Source organism: Conger conger, chromosome 1, assembly GCF_963514075.1.
Source record: "Conger conger chromosome 1, fConCon1.1, whole genome shotgun sequence".
NCBI lineage: Eukaryota > Metazoa > Chordata > Actinopteri > Anguilliformes > Congridae > Conger > Conger conger.
In genome coordinates this window covers 14,890,786-14,910,343 of record NC_083760.1, presented here as the reverse complement: position 1 = coordinate 14,910,343, position 19,558 = coordinate 14,890,786, and the positions used below count along the sequence as shown (strand labels likewise).

General features: G+C 41.1%; 1 protein-coding gene across 18 annotated transcripts in view; it reads right to left on the bottom strand.

Moving 5' to 3' along the window:
* The window catches only part of nrxn3a (neurexin 3a), a 329,043-nt gene that overhangs the window by 248,714 nt on the left and 60,771 nt on the right, over positions 1–19,558 (bottom strand). For all 18 annotated transcript variants that reach the window (XR_009708171.1, XM_061233256.1, XM_061233271.1 and 15 more), the window contains exons 5-6: positions 3,502–3,803; positions 604–765 (exon numbers count right to left, since the gene is read on the bottom strand). Coding sequence is in view for 17 of the 18 variants with exons in the window: in XM_061233256.1 (XP_061089240.1) it covers positions 604–765; positions 3,502–3,803 (464 nt within the window). In the remaining variant the exon portion in view is untranslated. The remainder of the gene's footprint in view (positions 1–603; positions 766–3,501; positions 3,804–19,558) is intronic.

The window sequence follows — 19,558 nt, the reverse complement described above, 5'->3', positions numbered from 1 at the left end:
TAACAACATAAGCAAAGTTAAGACTTCCTGCTTGCAAAGAAATACAACAGCTGTGTACGATTTAGGACACCCTGGTGATTAATAGCACCACTATATGCCATTAATACTGCAATGCTATCACATTGGATTCACTCAAATGTACTTTTTCTGTGTTTTTAACTGAAGATTTAAATCAAGATATGTCTAAAACTACACTCTGAGTGCACTATATTTCAGACTGCATGTTAGCATTTAATTGAATGCGGTGGCATACCCTTACTCTAAATCTCATTTTATTCAATTACTTGAGTTTCCACTCAGGCAACAGTGGTGTTAATCAAATGATTTACAACAACTGAAAAACCAAATTAAATGCGCCTGGAACAATTTCAGGTCTGAAAAAAATGTATAACTCCTGTGAATTTCATTAGGAAATGCACAGTGAAAGCTCATGTCTCTTCCTTCTTATACCAGATATGCTTTAATGAACGTATTATTCAATTTCAACGTTCTCTCAGCAAAGAAGCTTGTGCCTGTTTCTTCCATTTTGCGAATACAAGCAGATTAAACATGATTTGGGAGGCATCGCATACTATATCAAAGGAAGATGAACAAGCAGCTCACCTCTTTTAAGCAGCCCATGAAATTGTTGCTGACAGGTGAACCAGGCAAATCAGCTGTGCTTGGACTTCCTCCGACGTAAAAGAAATCGTCAGAGCCTAGCATGGTGTAGTCCTCTTGGGTGTATCCAGTCGTGGTGAGGATGCCATCCACGGATATTGTCACCTGTTCAAAGGGAATAACGAAACAAAAAGCCCATAGATGACCCTCTGAATCCTGCTCCCTGCCGGGGTCCCCAGCCAGGAGCCATTTTGAATTTTGCTCGTTCACTCATTCTTTGGATCACAAGGCCCAGTCCCAATACCATGGACCACTTCTTTTGATTTGTCGTTTTTGGTTTTCATATGAGGGTTCATCTCCAGGACAAGAGGACAGGTAAAGAAAATATTTCAGTGGCATATTTTCTTTATCTTTGATGGGGACAAGAAAATGAGGGGGAGTTTTTTAGGTTTTGGAATTTTAGGTTTGGAGGGTTAGTAAATGTTAAAAAAGCAAGGACAAATTGCTTGTACTTGTTTTAGACCGGGTCACTTTCCGGATAAGTTCAGACATTGACGAGCATGCACTGATAAGGGGAGTCTTACCGTCCTGCGCTTAAATGTGCAAGCCATGATTAGGGTTTGTCCTTTCGTTATTTTTTTTCTCTTTTTTTCCCAAAATAAAAAAAGATTAACAATGGGTTATGGATAAGGATGCAATCACAAAGCGTGTATCAGCTACTATGACAAGCTAGAGGAACGTGCAAGGGCCACACAGGACACAGTCAGGCAAAAATAAGCAGTGGGAAGAGGGTTAGGTGAGATGATCATTGCTTCCACTTGCATGCCAGAGAGACAAATGGCCGACGGTGGTGTAGTTGACAGGTAAGTGAGTTAAGTGTTAGTGGATATAGGTTAGCAGACAAAGGTGATTATGGAAACTGGTGAAGGGAAAGCAGTGACATTTAGACATGCCATGCACAAAGTGTACTGGAAACAACTGCCAGAGCTCCCGCGTTGCAGTATTTTTATATTTGATTAGATTTCTCTTTTTTTGTTTGTTTTTGTTTTGTAATGTGGAAAGCTTCTGCCAGTTCGCCGACAGCGGTCGCCAACAAAAAATGTTTTGGCTTTCTTAAAACACTTAAGTCCTACAAAGGTCTGATCAAGAAGGCCTTTTGAAGAGTCGAAGAAGTTTAAAGGAAAGAGGGAAGAAGGATGTAAAAGCTGTGGTGAAAAAGGGGGAGGGTGGAAGGGGAGGGAGGGGGAATTTAGAAAGGTATAAAGCCAAGAAATACCAACCCCGTTTCCTACTGATTTGATAATGGCATCTAGAATGAAACTCAAAGAAAAAAGGAAGGAGGAGGGGACACACTGCAAACCCAAAAAAAGACAATAAGAATGATATCTACCAGACAATGTAGTTTGTTTACCATAGCGTGTCCAATGCCTGATTGCTTTGCGGAAAAGGGGGAAGAAAGGAAATTAAAAAATAGTGAACAGAACGGTTCTTAATAAATTAAATGAACAAAAAATAAAGTCAATGATGAAGAGTTAGGGTGTTAGTACATTAGTTGGTTAGGTAACGGTTAGTAAGAATAATGATTCATTCCATGAATGGTTAGTGTTAGTCTTACAAAGCGTGTCTTCCAAGGAGACAAAGACTGATAGAGAGAAAGAGAGAGGAAGAGGAAAGAGGAGAAAGAATTGGCAAGGTCTGGTGTAAATGCCTACTGCTGAAATCCCAAATCCAGAGTATTCCACAGTCAGTTGAAAACATCTTTCATACGCCTTGACAGGGTAATAGCATAAAATAAGTACTTACATGTCAAACTCCAAAATTCTGGTATTCCACAATACCAACCATTTTTTGTTTTCATCCCAAAAACCTGGTTAACTTGTCTGTGAATCTAAAGGTTGGCCAAAGGAATCGGTCAACAAGAGTCCTCTCAGTCTACAGAAATCATATTGTTTCTTCCAAGGTTCTGAATACACAGGTTATTTTGTCAAGCTAACAATAGGCCCAGCATTAATGATTATTTCTGTTTCTCAAAATGAGGCTCGCAGATGCGCATGAGTCCTGTCTTAAATTTCCTGCCAACTTTCCAATTCTGAGTGGGCAATAGTGTATACAGTAATCAGGGTCCAGTTCAGAAAAAGAATACATCTGATTTATTAGCATGAGAGGCGCTGCAAAATGATATAAAGCACAAATAAGTGAATCTTTGGTGGAGTAGTTTTTCTTAAACTTCTTGGGGTACTGCAAATGTCCCACAGCTAGGAATAGTTCACCTCAATCTAAGGGAAAGCATGGACCTCAGCTATTTGCATGTTTTAGAATGCAATTTGTGGGAAATATTACGAAGAAAGATGGGTCTCCAGTAAACAGGGATGACTGTGGCTGGCTTGACCTCCGTCTGCTTCATAGAGACGTGAGGGGGATGTCTAGAGGAAACAGTCAGTGTTCTGTAGTTAAAACTATCAAACTACCATAGTTATTGCTTCTGGCACAAGTGTCTGCTTAAGGAAGCAAAAAACGTGAGGCTAAATGGATAAAATCAGAAGGAAAATAGGTGCTCTTGGAAATGAGAAATATAGAAGAGGAATGTCACTAAATCAAGAAATATTTTTGAATGAAAAAATAGCCTAATGAATATTGAAAGTAGGCTACAGAGAATTGGAAAGCATTGTGACAAACATGAGCGTTATAAACAACTGAAAGAAATGCATTTAAAAACATTAAATAGAATGGATAAAAAGATATGTTAAACATAAAGGAATGCATGATTTTTGCTCCAGAAAGGGCAGACCATTTGTTTTATCTTTATTCCGTGATCGCAGTGCTATGCTTTCTGATGTGTTTGTTTTTTCAGTTTGCCTCTGATGCACCCCCGTTCTCACTGCCCCTTTTGTCTTTCATTACCTGCCGCAGGTTGCGTGTGACTTTAACATCGTGCCACGAGTTGTCGTTGAATTTGCCGTTGACCGGCTCGACTATGGCCTCGAACGCCCCGCTGCCCAGGTTGATGACGAGGGACACGGCGCCGTCCTTCAGGGCCAGGTTGACGTAGTCGGCCGACTTGCCCGTGTGGAGGATGAGCCCGTTGCGCTGCCAGGTCTTGAAGGAGAGCGTGATCTCGTCACTGCTGCTCTGGATGGGGTTCTGGGACAGGTCGTAGCAGAAGTACTCCGAGCCTCGGAAAGTGGCCACGTTGTCTTCTCTCGCTGCAATCGGACACAAGAAACAACGGACAGCTCATTATCGCCGTTACCCATGTTGGCCCACTGCACACTTTAATCTTGGCCCTGGAATTGGCGCGGTATGCTAGATATGTCATGTTATAGCCTAGGAGCTAAGGTGCTTGACTGAGACCTGGAAGGTTGCTGGTTTAAGCCCCAGTGTAACAACAGTAAGACCAGTGCAGCTGTTGGGCCCTTGTGCAAGGCCCATAACCCCACATGGCTGCATGGGGGGATTGGCCCCTGTTTAGTTTAATCAACTGTAAGACTTCTTGGATAAAAGCATCAGCTAAATAACTGTAATGTAACTGTAATGTTATGCAGACATTTTGAAACAGACCAAAACTGCGGATAAAAGGAGTGAGAGGCAGCAGGAAAATGTAAAAAAACATCTCAGAGTACATTTCGGCTGAAGCACCGGAGCATGAGGTCTAGAGCACTTATCTGCGAGATCATCTTCAATTAGATCCCTGTGTTTTAGGCTGAAAAATGCTGGAGTCCAATGGGTATCCGCTAGACAGAATCTATTAAACCAGACAAAGGCCAGTCTAACTCAAAACATTTGCTGGGTGTACTATCAGCCTACCCAATAAGAATCTAGTGCAATTGCTGTTTGTTTTTCTGAATGAAAAAAAACAACAGTGTTATCTGTGATTGCCCTTTAAAAATCTGAATCTTTTTAAATGTATCCTATTATTTTCACAGATCTTTGACACTGTGTAAATTATTAAATATCAAGTGTGCTCATATTGGCAAGAGAGCAGGCGACAGTAAATGAAACATAAGGAAATGCATAAGTGTTATTTCCTTATTGCTCGTGGCTGTTCGAAATTGAGGCCTGTAAGATGTTGACGAGAAATAAACGTCCACATGTGTGATGTCGTATGCATGAGCCAGACTCCCCTGTCAGGTCCACTCCCAGGGAATTAAAGGCCTTTGATAAGGTTAACACGGCGATTATTGGAATGTGAGGCGTGGACGGTTTTACAGGAGCTCCCGGAGCGGGCTAATCTGCATTAATAATAACCACACTCCGCCAGTCTCCTTTCCCCAGCACACCTCAGCATACTGATTCACCGGAAGCTTCCGCAATCAGTATCCAATGGGCAAATCCAATTGCTGAATTTTCTTATGCTGTCTGTCCTCGGATTTTCAACCAAAATGAAATACGCACAGGACTATCAACATCTCAATATTTTCAGCTACCACTGTTGCAAATTGCAGGACTTGATGCACCTATAGCTATAACTATGATCTTGGTTCAGTTTTTATTTGAAATTAGCCGAACTCACCGCAAATGATAAAACCCACAGTAGCCCAGTAGAAATCCTCAATTTTCTTTTTTAACAAAAAACCCCATGCAGACATGGGTGACACATTTGCGATTAAAATTAGTTTTAGTCGTCGCTCACTTTAGTTCTGAAAATTGCATACGCAAATGAATCAATTTGAATCAAGTGTAGTGTAGTGTTATGACACACTAAAAAGTCATTTCCATGATGTGTCCGTGAATCTGCCATATGTATGACCAGGCCGGAGTGGTGGGTGTGTGATTCACTAGCTTATTCTGTGACGCTTGTTACATGGGAATTCACTTCAGGCCAGAAGCAAAAGCAGGTACGGTATGCTGGTTGACACAGGTTATGACTGAATGTGTTAATGCCACTCTCACAAGGTCCCTAAGAGAACTTACGGGAGAGAATTACAATGCAGCAGGCAGCACTTTGATGTCTCCCTACTCTCCCCAGTGAGGCGATATCAATGAAAGGTCAGTATATCTTTCCTCCAATAACATTCCTCACCAGCCTTTCTTGTTCTATCCTGGGAACTCTGAAAATAATTATTCATGTGATAATAATGGAAGTGGCACATTTTTGAAGATTTATAATCGCACCAGGTTTGCTTTGATCCATGAGTATTATAAATTATCTTCTGGCAGTAAGCTGAGCCGTGCTGGGAAACTGACAGGTCAGCCTGCCATAGGCTGCAGAGGTGAACCCGGCTGTTTGTTGTCCAGAGCATTATAAAACATTCATGCAGAGCCCAAGTTCATTAGTTCTCAGCTGTGCTACATGCTAACATGGGAGAGCTTGTCGTCCAGCCTGCGGTGGATACAGTTATGTGGCAATCCAGGTCGCAGAGCTGCTTTCACCCCACAACACGAAGCACTCAGTCTAATGCAGTGCATCAAAGATGGAGAAACACTATAACGCAAAAAGCAATAGCTATTTTCAGGTTGTAAAGGTAGGAGAAGGTAACGCCTTTGTTTGCAGCCATTGAAATTAACCCTATGTTCTTGTCTGATAATGTCTAATACAAGAGAAGTTACATAAATGTTCCAGAACACAATGTCCACAAAGTTTGATGTATCTTCAAAACCAAGTAATTGTTTTGCCAAGTATTGTGGCTTTAGATTCTGACACTCCTGATGTGCTGCATGCAATGGAACAAACTGAACTAACAAGGAACCTAGCATTTATTATGATACACTGAACTATTTAAAACAATTATCTGCTGAATCTGCCCAAGACATTATCAAGTCATATAAAGAAGCCATTAGCAGCTAAGACAGAGTGGCGGCATTTTCTTAAAATAGCCCTAGACACCTTATCTCCGACTGTGAAAGGCTGTGTGCACAGCAATCTGGGATCATAGATACCCTGGGTTTCTAATAAGACCACCTCCACGATCCCTTATCAATTATTAATTAAACAGAATGTTGTTTTTACTAAAGAGACTCCAATGCCTTACTGCCAGATGTTACTACATCCATTAATTCCATCCTCCTTAATACTTAATGAGATTTAACCCCCTCACATACAGACTCTTATGAAGACAGCTGGATCTCATATTTTTGTGTGGGAAGGGATGAGGCATCCCTTATGTGACTGGAAACTGCTAACCATCTCTGTAGGTGGAGGTGAGCAGAGGACAGGGTAGCAGGAACCTCAAAACAGGAAGTGACCTCAGCACCACAGAAGACCTCCACTGTGGGTAAAGGACAGTTTCTATAGCATATGAAGGCTGTAGAGATGGAACTGATGTATTTATCTCACTGATGCAATAATTAAGTAAAGGCTACACATCCAACAAAACTTCACTTAATTTATTATAAAAGGCCCTAACAGTGTCAATAACGGAGTCATTGTGTTGCGTAAAAGCAGTTGGACACAAGCTTCTTTAGTTGACAAAACATATTTGATGTGACACCTACCACAAAGTTGCCCTGCGTTAAAAAACAGCTCAAGCTACGTTTTGGAACAGTTGGTACCTGGTTGACCAGTTCAGACTAGCTCCATACTTAAGATGGTATGACCAACTCAAGCTATGTTTTGAAGCTGGTAGCTGGTAATTTGAAGCTGGTCAAGCTGTATTTCACACCAGGGTGTAAAACCCACAAAATTGTTATAATTAGACTTCATCAGGAAAGACACATGCCTTTTTCAGCTAATTCTGAGCTGATTCAAGGATAAGTTTCTAAATGGCAACAGTCTTTATGTCCTACACCAGTTTTTCAGCATTGAAGAAGTCCTCTAAAATGTCCGTCTGTAACAATTGCCCTCACACGACCGTAATAACAGCACTGATGCACAGTCACACATTTTTGCCGAAGTCTCTTGCCATAGCAGAGTACTAAACAAACCTTATCTCAATTCATTTTTAATGAAAAGCCTTAGGGTGGCTGAAAAGACTTTCATTGCTTCAGAGATGGAAATACAATATATATACAGTAATGTAGGGGAAAACAGAACCGGGGAAGCAAAAAGATACCAATTGTTCTGAAATATGGAATCTTAATAATGAAGGAAAAAAGCGTTATTACTTAAATGAGCATGGGTAGAGCGATTGTTATCAGACCATAATTCTAATGGCCTTCTAATGTCTTTTCCTTATAATTTACACTGTGATAGATGGCTGGAGATAAGTCACGGCAGGGTTCATTCGTAAAAGTGTCAGATGCAGCGGAACCGGCAGAGAGAAAGTTATGGTGCCAATAAATCCAATACATTTTAAAAAGGAGCTGTAACCAGATCACAGAGCTCCCCTCACACTCGAAACATCCCCTTTCAGCCGAAAGCACACTGAAATACCACCTGGGCCCGTATGGTCCTGAAGCTATGGAGAATGGAGAAAGGAGTGACAATACTGCTCTCTCAGGACAGTAGGAGAGATTGGACTGATTGGATGTCAATGTGGACTGAACGTTCTGTTTAAGTCATAACATTACATCACATATACAGTTCTTTTGCGGACACTTTTATCAAAAAGTGACTTACAGTCGCTTAATGGCATTTTGAGCAGACTTTTTGCTTTGATTTGAGCAATGTGAGATTAAAGGCCTTGCTCATTTTACACTGTGGCTTGAACCACCAACCTTCCAGGTCCCAGTCAATCACCTTAGCCAATAGGCTGTAGGCTGCCTCCGTCATTGGACATTATAATGTTCCTATGGCCCTGACTTGACTATGAGGGACAATGGGCAACACGGCAAAATCATAGGCAAAAGCAAACGTTTCCTTTCTAAATTAAAAGCAGTCCGACTGATAGAATAATTAGAATAGAATAATTGTATTTAACATTTTGAAAAAGCCAGAATTGGGAGCAACTGAATCAATCTATCTATGGTGTTAGTATACAAATGTATCTGTAACTACTTTTAGTATAATTAATTCCTTATGCATGGAGTGACAGTTTGCCACATAATTAAATAACTATGCTGAAAGATATAGACAAAAATCTTTACCATAAGCATTTAAATTATTTAAATATTCTATTGAATTGAGAAGCCTAAAATTAAATTGTATAATATAATCATTATATAATCAAAAATTATATCACGGTAGATTCTGAGGAAGTACATTGAATACTGTACACAATATATTCAACACAAGAAATGTGGAGCATTATCAGTGACTTCCTTATCTTACACTCGTCACACACATGCACACACAGGCGCACACACATACATTCGGACATGCTTATACACAGTAGACAGAAAAACAAACACACGCACACACACACACTTATTTATCCACTACATAACTACCGTGACTCCTCCATCATTTATAACCAACACCACGTCAGTTTAATCCACTCCCCCTCCCCCACGGCAGCCTGCAGATCCAGTGAGAGGCGACTGGGCCCGTCACAGCTGAGTGACACGGGATCGATACCCGGGCCGGGGGAAGGGACCGCCCCGCGGGCACTGCCTGCCCCCCCCCCACCCCCACTTTCACCACAATCATTTAAGCAAATGATCTGCTGTGAGGAGGGCAGTCCACTGTGCCACGGAGGGAGGGAGCGATGGAGCGATGGAGCGAGCACCCTCCTCTCCCTTCGCTCCCTCCTCTCGTCCCCTATCCTTCTTCTCCCCTCCTGTCCCTTCTTCTACTCTCCGCTCCTCTCCTCTCCCGTCTTCTCATCTCATCTCCTCTCCTCTCGTCATCCCTCCTCTCCTCTCCCTTCTTCTCCTCTCCCCTCCCCCCCTCTCCTCCAACAGCACTCCTTCCGAAAATGCATCATCAATCAGCCGTTCTGAGGAGAACAATTACTATTTCCCCTCATTTCCTAGTCATAAACAAGGATGTGTCCTTGGAATATTTTCCAGTGTTATTCTCATAATGTGGGGCTGAAGGGTCCACTTTTGAGATCAGACAAGTTCTTCAAGAAATTTCAGTGACGTGGGCAAGTATTACGAATGATTTCTGTAAAATAATCTAGCTGGGATTTACTGCATGTCTCTCCAGTAGTAACATAACTAAATCAAATCATATATTTCTCAGATCCAGCACCACAGGCTGTAAGGTAATTTATCTGTCAAAGTTACAAACTGAATTAAAATTTTAATCTAAAAATAACTAAGTGGCAATGATGTTAAATCATAAATATTAATCTGGCTGGATCATAGTGGATAGTGAGATGAGTATTTTTAAGGACACCAAATGTGGTTTTATAATGGAATCTTAAACTAGCTATTTTAGTGATTAAAATGCAGCTGAAATGACAAATCTGCTCAAACCAAGCCGTTTTCTCCCCAGCCAGCGTGTCTGAAAAGCAAGGGGGAAGGCAGGACAGACAAGCACATTCCTTTATCTTAAAAAATGTACTTTTATATAAAAATGTACTGCGAATGCACTGTAGGCTTCAGCACTCATAATGAACAGTGTGCGGAGGGCACTCATAATGAACAGTGTGCAGAGGGCACTCATAATGAACAGTGTGCAGAGGGCACTCATAATGAACAGTGTGCAGAGGGCACTCATAATGAACAGTGTGCGGAGGGCACTCATAACGAACAGTGTGCAGAGGGCACTCATAATGAACAGTGTGCGGAGGGCACTCATAATGAACACATAATGAACAGTGTGCTGAGGGCACTCATAATGAACAGTGTGCAGAGGGCACTTATAACGAACAGTGTGCGGAGGGCACTCATAATGAACAGTGTGCAGAGGGCACTCATAATGAACAGTGTGCAGAGGGCACTCATAATGAACAGTGTGCGGAGGGCACTCCTAATGAACACATAATGAACAGTGTGCAGAGGGCACTCATAATGAACAGTGTGCGGGGGGCACTCATAATGAACACATAATGAACAGTGTGCGGAGGGCACTCATAATGAACAGTGTGCAGAGGGCACTTATAACGAACAGTGTGCGGAGGGCACTCATAATTAACACATAATGAACAGTGTGCGGAGGGCACTCATAATGAACAGTGTGCGGAGGGCACTCATAATGAACAGTGTGCAGAGGGCACTCATAATGAACAGTGTGCAGAGGGCACTCATAATGAACACATAATGAACAGTGTGCAGAGGGCACTCATAATGAACAGTGTGCAGAGGGCACACATAATGAACAGTGTGCAGAGGGCACTCATAATGAACAGTGTGCAGAGGGCACTCATAATGAACAGTGTGCGGAGGGCACTCATAATGAACAGTGTGCAGAGGGCACTTATAACGAACAGTGTACGGAGGGCACTCATAATGAACAGTGTGCAGAGGGCACTCATAATGAACACATAATGAACAGTGTGCAGAGGGCACTCATAATGAACAGTGTGCAGAGGGCACACATAATGAACAGTGTGCAGAGGGCACTCATAATGAACAGTGTGCAGAGGGCACTCATAATGAACAGTGTGCGGAGGGCACTCATAATGAACAGTGTGCAGAGGGCACTTATAACGAACAGTGTACGGAGGGCACTCATAATGAACAGTGTGCAGAGGGCACTCATAATGAACAGTGTGCAGAGGGCACTCATAATGAACACATAATGAACAGTGTGCAGAGGGCACTCATAATGAACAGTGTGCAGAGGGCACTTATAACGAACAGTGTGCGGAGGGTCTGAAATGGTTTGAGAGAGAGCAGGCGATGATGGCGGCATGTTTGCCGAGCCGGTGGCACCGCGCCCTTCCGTGCCGCTGGCGCTGGAGCTCCACTCGCCGTGCCGCGCCTGTGGAGGGGGAGGCCTGCCGCATTTCCCTTTCCGCTCCACCGACTCGCTCCTCCCTTCTGCAGCTTTCAGCAACCGCTATTAGCTCTCTCTCGCTCTTACCATCTAAATCTCTCTTACTCTCTTACTCTCTCTCACTCTCAATCTCTCTCCTTTCTCTTCTCCCTCTCTTTTCGCTCTCTCACTCTCCCTCTCTCTCTCAATCTCTCTTCCTCTCTCAATCTCAATCTCTTTCCTTTCTCTTCTCCCTCTCTTCTCCCTCTCTCACTCTAAATCTCTCTTCTTCCTCTCTCACTCTCAATCTCTCTCTCTCTCTGTGTCTCTCTATTTCGGTCTCTCTTTCTCTCTCTCAATCTCTCATCCATCTTCTACTTCTCTTTGTCTTCCTCGCTCACTCTCTCACATTCTCTCTCTCTGCCTCTCTCCATCTCTCTCTCTTTCTCTTTCTCGCTCACTCTTTCCCAACTCTTTCATGCGCATTCTCTCTCTCCCTCTCTTTGCCGCTATACCCGGCGGACAGCTTGTGGAAAATTAACCTGTGCTCCCCTTTGGGAGCCGTAAGGAACGCAGGTGATCATTTTTCCACACATAATGGTATCCCTGTTTCTCTCTCCTCTCCCTCTCTCTCTCCCTGAATAATGCACAAACTATAACCCATCCGCTCTCTCTCCCCGAATAATGCACAAACTACAACCCAGCCGCTCTCTCTCCCTGAATAATACACGAACTACAACCCAGCCGCTCTCTCTCTCCCTAAATAATGCACAAACTAAAACCCAGCCACTCTCTCTCCCTGAATAATGCACAAACTACAACCCAGCCGCTCTCTCTCCCTGAATAATGCACAAACTACAACCCAGCCGCTCTCTCTTCCCGAATAATGCACACACTACAACCCAGCCACTCTCTCTCCCTGAATAATGCACAAACTACAACCCAGCCGCTCTCTCTCCCTGAATAATGCACAAACTACAACCCAGCCGCTCTCTCTTCCCGAATAATGCACAAACTACAACCCAGCCACCTCGTTTCAGAAGTCCTTCAGGGAGCCATCTTGGGTCTACGATGGAGGCCGGCATGGGTCCACCGACGTGGGCACCTCAAACAGAACATCCTTCACGCTTCTCTCATCACCCGTACTTATTCTCAGCTAGACTGATCGCAAATGGCAGATGCTGGGGATACCGGTCTAATGTACGTGCTGCCTGTGTCATAAATCCAAGGGCATCGTTCCTAGCATTGGAATCTTTGTTTATAGAAAGAGCTGGCAGGTAAATGAACTGCAGATGAAGGCAGATGCTTGCGTTAGTGTGTGTTTTATGTACTCCCTATATGTGCTGTTTTCAGCAGAGGATTCAGTCAGGCTTCTCTTAAGGTATTGATTCCACAGTTATTGAAAACGAATTTAAAATTATGACTAATTTACAAGGCGGAATTAAATACCAACAATATATTTATCTAAGTGGGCTTTGATGAATAATTTAAAGAGAATTCAGCTTCGTTATTTACATATCAAAAGGATAGTTGACAAAAGGTTAGCAATAGGAGTGGTTCAGTTAAACAAAATATAGATTTGAACAATTTAATTTGTCCTTCTATCTGATTTGTATATATTTATTCAAATTGTTGTTTGGGTCTAATCACAGTACCAATATGTACATCTATCATGTATCTTTTTTGCAATACTAATTTTAATCTGGATGGCTTTGACAGATTTTAGTTTTTGTCATAATCTTTTATTTTGCTTAAATCTTTCGCTGTGCTAAACCCACGCTTTGCTTTTTCAGAAGCAGAAAAAGAATACGCATGCATACAACATATCGCATAATAGAGGATGACAGTTAGAATTCAGCAGATTTCACCATCTGCTGACCATTTTAAACAATACTATGACACACAAAGTACATTCAAAGGGCATAATTACTCTCTGATAGTCTGACAAGAACACCAGCATACTCGCATCTTGGTACGCTGACAGGGATAATTTTTATGATCTTTCATTGTTAATTAGAATAGAAGTAGAAGATCTTGGAACACATTGAGTTAATATATGGCTGATTGACCGATGGCTTCAGAATGACGGCATACATTACTGCACAGTAAAGAGCCACTGAGTTGCACTGATGGTTGTATATACACTCAGTGATGACTTTATTAGGTAAACATGTACATCAGCTTGTTAATGCAGATATTTAATCAGCCAATCATGTGGCAGTAACTAAATGGATAAAAGCATGCAGATGTGGTCAAGAGGTTCAACTGTTTTTCAGATCAAACATCTGAATGGGGAAGAAATGTGATCAAAGTCACTTTGACCGTGGAATGATTGTTGATGCCAGGCAGGGTGGTTTGAATATCTTGCACAACAGTCTCTAGTGTTCACAGAGAATGATATGAAAAACAAAAAACATCCAGGGAGCAGCAGTTCTGCAGGCGAAAATGCGGGTTGAGGTCAGAGGAGAAGGGCCAGACTAGTCGAAGCAGGCAGGAAGGTGACAGTAATGCAAATAACCACACATTACAACAGTTGTATGCAGAAGAGCATCTCTGAACACACAATGCGTAAAACCCCTAATGGATAGGCTACAGCAGCAGAAAAACCAAAAAATCTACTGAGTGTACATCAGCTGTGTTGTGCATCTTTAAAAAATATTATGCTCTTGCCAGGAAGTCTGTTTCTGAGTCATGTCTAGCTATGGGGGGATTTAGAGGGTTTAGTTATTGTGACAGAGGTAAGAGTCACGTTCTCTAGAGAAAATCATTCATACCAGGGGATGCACATTAATAATCAAAGCTGAATGTGAACTCAAGTGACTCCGCTTTTAGAGCTAAAATAAAACTTAGAAAAGCCATAGAGTACCGTACCATTACTGAAAAAAGCAACACATTTTTCCTGTTATACAACAGAAACACATGAGATGCGCTTTATTCATATACATTCAGTCCTGGGGTGGGGTCTATCCCAGTTTGTTGGATGGACTATACTGCATGCTGTCCCTGTAAAAGCAATGGAAAGTGCATTGCAGGATAAAAATGGACCATGTCTTTGCCCCAAGTTACTGTGCAGATAAGAACATCCTAAATTAAAATGACATAAAGAAAGGAAAGGCCACATTGCTTGGATTTATGAACGGATCACATATGAACTTACCACAGGTCATGTGTATTGTTATACGTTTTTCGTATATACATGTGTTTGATGTGTAATATTTGAAAGTGATGAAAAATGTGAGAAAAAGCGCACCTTTTCAGAGCTGCTTCTGGAAAAGGGACTGTTGGTTTTGGACCCATGCCCGTTTCGGAGAATCTGTAATTCTGTTTTCCCAAAGCTGCAGGTCACTGTAAAAGCCTGGCTTTCACAATCCAGAGGAGTCAATTTCATAGCTAACTAATTTAAATTTCCCAGCTCTTTTGATCTCTGGTATTAGCTGTATTTCATTAATTCTTTCACATTTTCAATTACAGGTATGACTGTAGGGGGGCACGGAAGGACACAGAACCACTTATCCCCAAACATCCAGCAAAGGAATCTTTTTATGAAACAGAAATTCAGGCTTTGAGAGGGAAATTAAAATCAGTTTTCATACAAAAAAAAGAAGAAAAAGAAGTGCTTCCCTTACTTGTTTTGGATAAACCTCAATCAGCAGGTACTGATTCACGAGAGGAGTGTCTCTATTTTTGGCAAACTTGCAAAGAGCCAGATTAGGCCTCACAGCACGAGACGAACACGCTTTGCGCTCGGCTCAAACGTGTCCGATGAAACAAACGCTGAAAATACAAAGCTGCAAACCCCAACAGATTCATGTTCACAAATATTGCAATCAGTGATCATCGATCGTTTCAAAGAAGCACACAACATCACACTTACATATTATATCAATCTAAAGAATGGCTGCCTTTCACTGGCAGTAATATGACAAACCTGCCCACTCACTAAGAAATTCAATGTGTAAACAAATAGCATTTAAATGTGAAAAGGGTCACTATCAGAGCCCTTGTTTGGTTTTTCTTCTTACGTTCTTTGCTATTCTGACAGCCTGGCTGCTTCTGTTGTGCGTACAATCTTAACTGCCTTTTTCTGGCCAATATTGATAAGACATAAAACGTCAGATATTCATGACAAAAGTGGTATGCAAGAAATTCCACACAGCACTCCTCTGCGCTGTCACACTATTAAATGTTGCCTATACTATTAAATTACACGTACATTTTATCATTTGTTGCCATTTGTACTGTATATACACTGCTTGGTACAGTATATATTTAAAGTATCGGGAAATAAGTTATTCAATTCTTATCAGTGTTTTTTTTGGATGGATTACAAAAAATAACTGGACAATACACTTGAATACATAGTGAACAGCCTACACAGAATCATCATTAACCCTCATTAACTGAGATTTTATTTTATCATACACAAAAGTTTAATGAAGCAAACCTCAGTTGAAACCTGATGATGTCAAAATTAGCCAAGAATGGTTATGTATTGTCATTCTACTCAATATAATATGTTGCCTTCCATCTGACACATATTTTTTTCCCTTAAACTCAACTCATATTTTGCTTTTCCAGTGTAATAAGCATAACACCGTCTGTGATTTCAAATACACGTCTGTGGTTTCATTAGAAGTGAAATTCTGGGGGAAACAATTCAGCAGGGAACAGTCTGTAGCCACTTAGTGGACGGTGTGTTGTTTTTGTTGCTCGTTTAACTAATTATGCTCATTCAGCATTGTGGTCACATCCATGGATCCCAAGAAAAATCTGTAATTCTTTGGGTCCGAGAGCAGGGAACATCTCGGAAATTTCACCAAATTTCACATTTCCTGCATTTAAAATGTTGATATATTTTGACTTGTTGAAAGCAACAAGGAATGCTCTGTAATTTGTTATAATGGCAGACAGCAGCTGAGGTAGTCAGAACAAAAACAGCCTCAGCATCAAAGGGGGGTGGAGGCTGGAGAGCTAGCCTTCTGCGTGGAGCGCGGCTAAATGACTGTCATTTCCAGGGGTTACGCATCCATAGAGGAAATTAAGCATGTTCAAAATAAGAGCTGATGAACACGGAAGTAGAAAAAGATTGCTCCAATAGGACTGAGGTAGCAGCGCTGACATCGATAATTTCCTCAGCAATCTCATTTTCCATTTGCTGCGGGAAACTCGCCAATGACGGAGCGTCATGCAGAAATATCCACACAAGACAGGCTGGTTATGAGACAAAAGAACTACATTTCCTCCTGTCTTTGTAATACGTTTAGGCATTTCGGTTACAGCGAGATTACAGCTAATAGGACACATCAGACCCAGGCCCCCGGAGCACATCTGCTCGTCAAACGCAGAATATCACAGAACAAAGGGAGGGCGCACTCCCAGTAACTGCCTAATAATCTGATTCATTCTCAACCAGTGCAACTGACTTCATTCACGGTTTATAACTTTGGAATGGAGCATACATCATTTGCTAATAATAATAATAATAATAATAATAATAATATGTATTAATAACACTAATAATACTAATAATAAGGACATGAATGTCAGCTCTGGGCAAACAATATATCCTTTGTCTTCATCACTCAGTCAAATGAGATTAGATTATGTTCATGAAGCAATTAAGGCAGCAAAGATATCCTTCATTATGAAACCACTGCATCAAAGTAGTACATGCAGTATAGTAGCACATACTCTATGGGGTAGATGAAAATGCATAATAATTTATATCACCAAAAATACCATGAGAAGTTACATCCAAAATGGCTACAGTGGCAAAGTAAAATAAAATGCTCTCCAGTAGTTCATACATTCATCATATAAATTGAATCTCACTGCACGTTCTGTGACATAAAAAGTAACATTTCATTTGTTAAACCTTAAATCAGTGAAAATAAATAAACAGCAACTCCAAATGAAGTACAACTAGGCGACTTGTGGTGACAAGCATCAAGAATCCACAGCTAACACAGGGTCACCATTTACCAGCACCACAGCCACACCACTACAACGAGGACAGTTTATTCAGAAAGGTGTGCGGTGAATATTCTCTACCGGCCCCAGTAAGGCTCGACTCCCTGAAGCATGACAGCTAGTCCCAAGAGCCTTTCATTTACTCAGAACATAATACTGTGTTATTGGCCATTATCTCTGCTGTCAGCGGCTATGTTGATATTTAATGAAGGGGCATCTATGTCTGGCTGCCATTTTTCAGCTGCCGCCGGTTGCCATGGAGACGTGGTGGTCGAGGGCAGCCAGGCCCGGCACATCATTTTCCACTTGAACCCGATAAGACAGGCATTTCAAGTCAAACGCAATTCCACATTTATTTTCGCACGTTCATTTACATCTTGCATATTCAGTGTTACGCCGAGAGAGGGAGGCATTAATGGAAACTTGTAATACCATTAAAGGGCATAAAATTATCCGGCCACAGCTTCTGTTGAAATCACGCGATGCATAAGAGGGCTGGTTGGTATTCAGAATCAAGCTTGAGAGCCCTTTCCCCATTTCTTCAGCCTATTGCCCAATTATTTGCAATTCAATTGGTTCCCATGGAGAAAAAAAAAAAGTATTATCATCAGGCTTTTTTTGTATTCAAATGCTAATTTTGCTGCACCTTCAAGGGCAACGGCAAAGTAATGTGCAAATGCATATATCCCAAAACACAACCGGAAAAGTGACTGCCTCAATTATAAATAACATAACTATTCATTGATAAGCAAAGTCTGGCAGCTAATGCACCTTCTACTAGATTCACTCTGATAGAAGCAGTTTATAGAACATCAGAAAGTCATCTTCTGTGAGCTTAAGAATGCAAAAGCAAAATTTAAGAATAATTGTTATATAGGGGCTGCTTTATTTAAACTCGTTTTTGATTTTATAAATACTAGCCTTTATTCAAATCTGAAAATCAGATTCATAATTATGTATGAGTATTAGTATTTTGTTTAGGTAGTGTAGCCCTTTACTTTATTTCTGGGCTCTGCACTCGAAAAATATAGAATTTTTATAAAACAGGTCTGCCTAAACGTGTATGCTATTATTTGGTCAATAATCTACTCCCTAGCCAGCTTGCTTTCTTACTGATAGTATCAGGAGCTGATTGGTCATTCACATTGCTATGGCATCTATATACAGTATTTAGGCTTCTCAGTACCTTTATTTTTTCATGAAGCTATTCTTTCTATTTGTTATAGTCACAATGTACTTATCAACAGGAATCACAATGTTTCTATAAAAGTACAGGGAACAAATGTTTGAATATGCAGTGGTCTGTGCTCCCGTCTGCTGGTTTTGGATTACAAGCTTCATTACAGTAATTGGGAACACAATGGAAAGGATGGCAAAACAATTAGCGCATGGTGCTCAAGACTGAGGATGTCCAATAAAAAGGAATGAGGAAGATTCATAAACTGTCCACACACAGCACCAGGTACACTGAGGAGTTTATATTTCGTTTTCAGGTGCTTTCCAATTAGCATTCATCATTAATGTTCATAGAATAAATGAACAACAAGAATACAGACAAAAATGACCTACCAATCTATTTCTTCAGATCGCTAGTGCTCTGCCTTCGCCCGTATTCTTTGAATTTAGGCAAACTCCAGCCAATTCAAGCACTCCAGTGTCTGTGACACTTATCAAATGGAAATACTGATTCGGTAGATATCTTTTCTCTCAGAAACTCCATTTATCTGCCTATCTTGAAGAAAGACCTCACTGTGAACTAGAGCAAAGGTGTGCCCCTGTGCTGATGATAAGGTTTTGCATTAAAAATGGCCTCCCATACCAGTATGTTATAGCATATTTTCTGACTGAGATAGCATAGGGTCTCAGAAATGCAGTAATTGCATTTTGACATGACATAATTCAGAAGTACATTTTAAATTGACCACAATGTTAAATTAATTTAAGGAAATATTTGGATGATTGTGACCATAATTTTTATCCGCACCGTGTCAAAGTAACTGAACAAAAAGCAGTTGGAAAAATGTTATGCAGGAACAATTAAATGTGAAAAAAGGTCAGTTGATAATTTAACTGTCATCAAAAATTCTAGTGCTGTCGTCCTTTCTTGAAGTTACAATGTCAAAAGCGAATCTTACAAAAGCTTAATCACCATGAGACTGGCAAATACTGAACTGTAGCATTCTGGCAATTGTTCACCACTTACACCAACACATTGAGAGAAAGGCTTTGTAGTTTATTTCTTTTTCACGATCCAGAGGGAAATTCAGAAAATGGGATGGTTTAAAAGGACAAAAGAGGGAATAATAA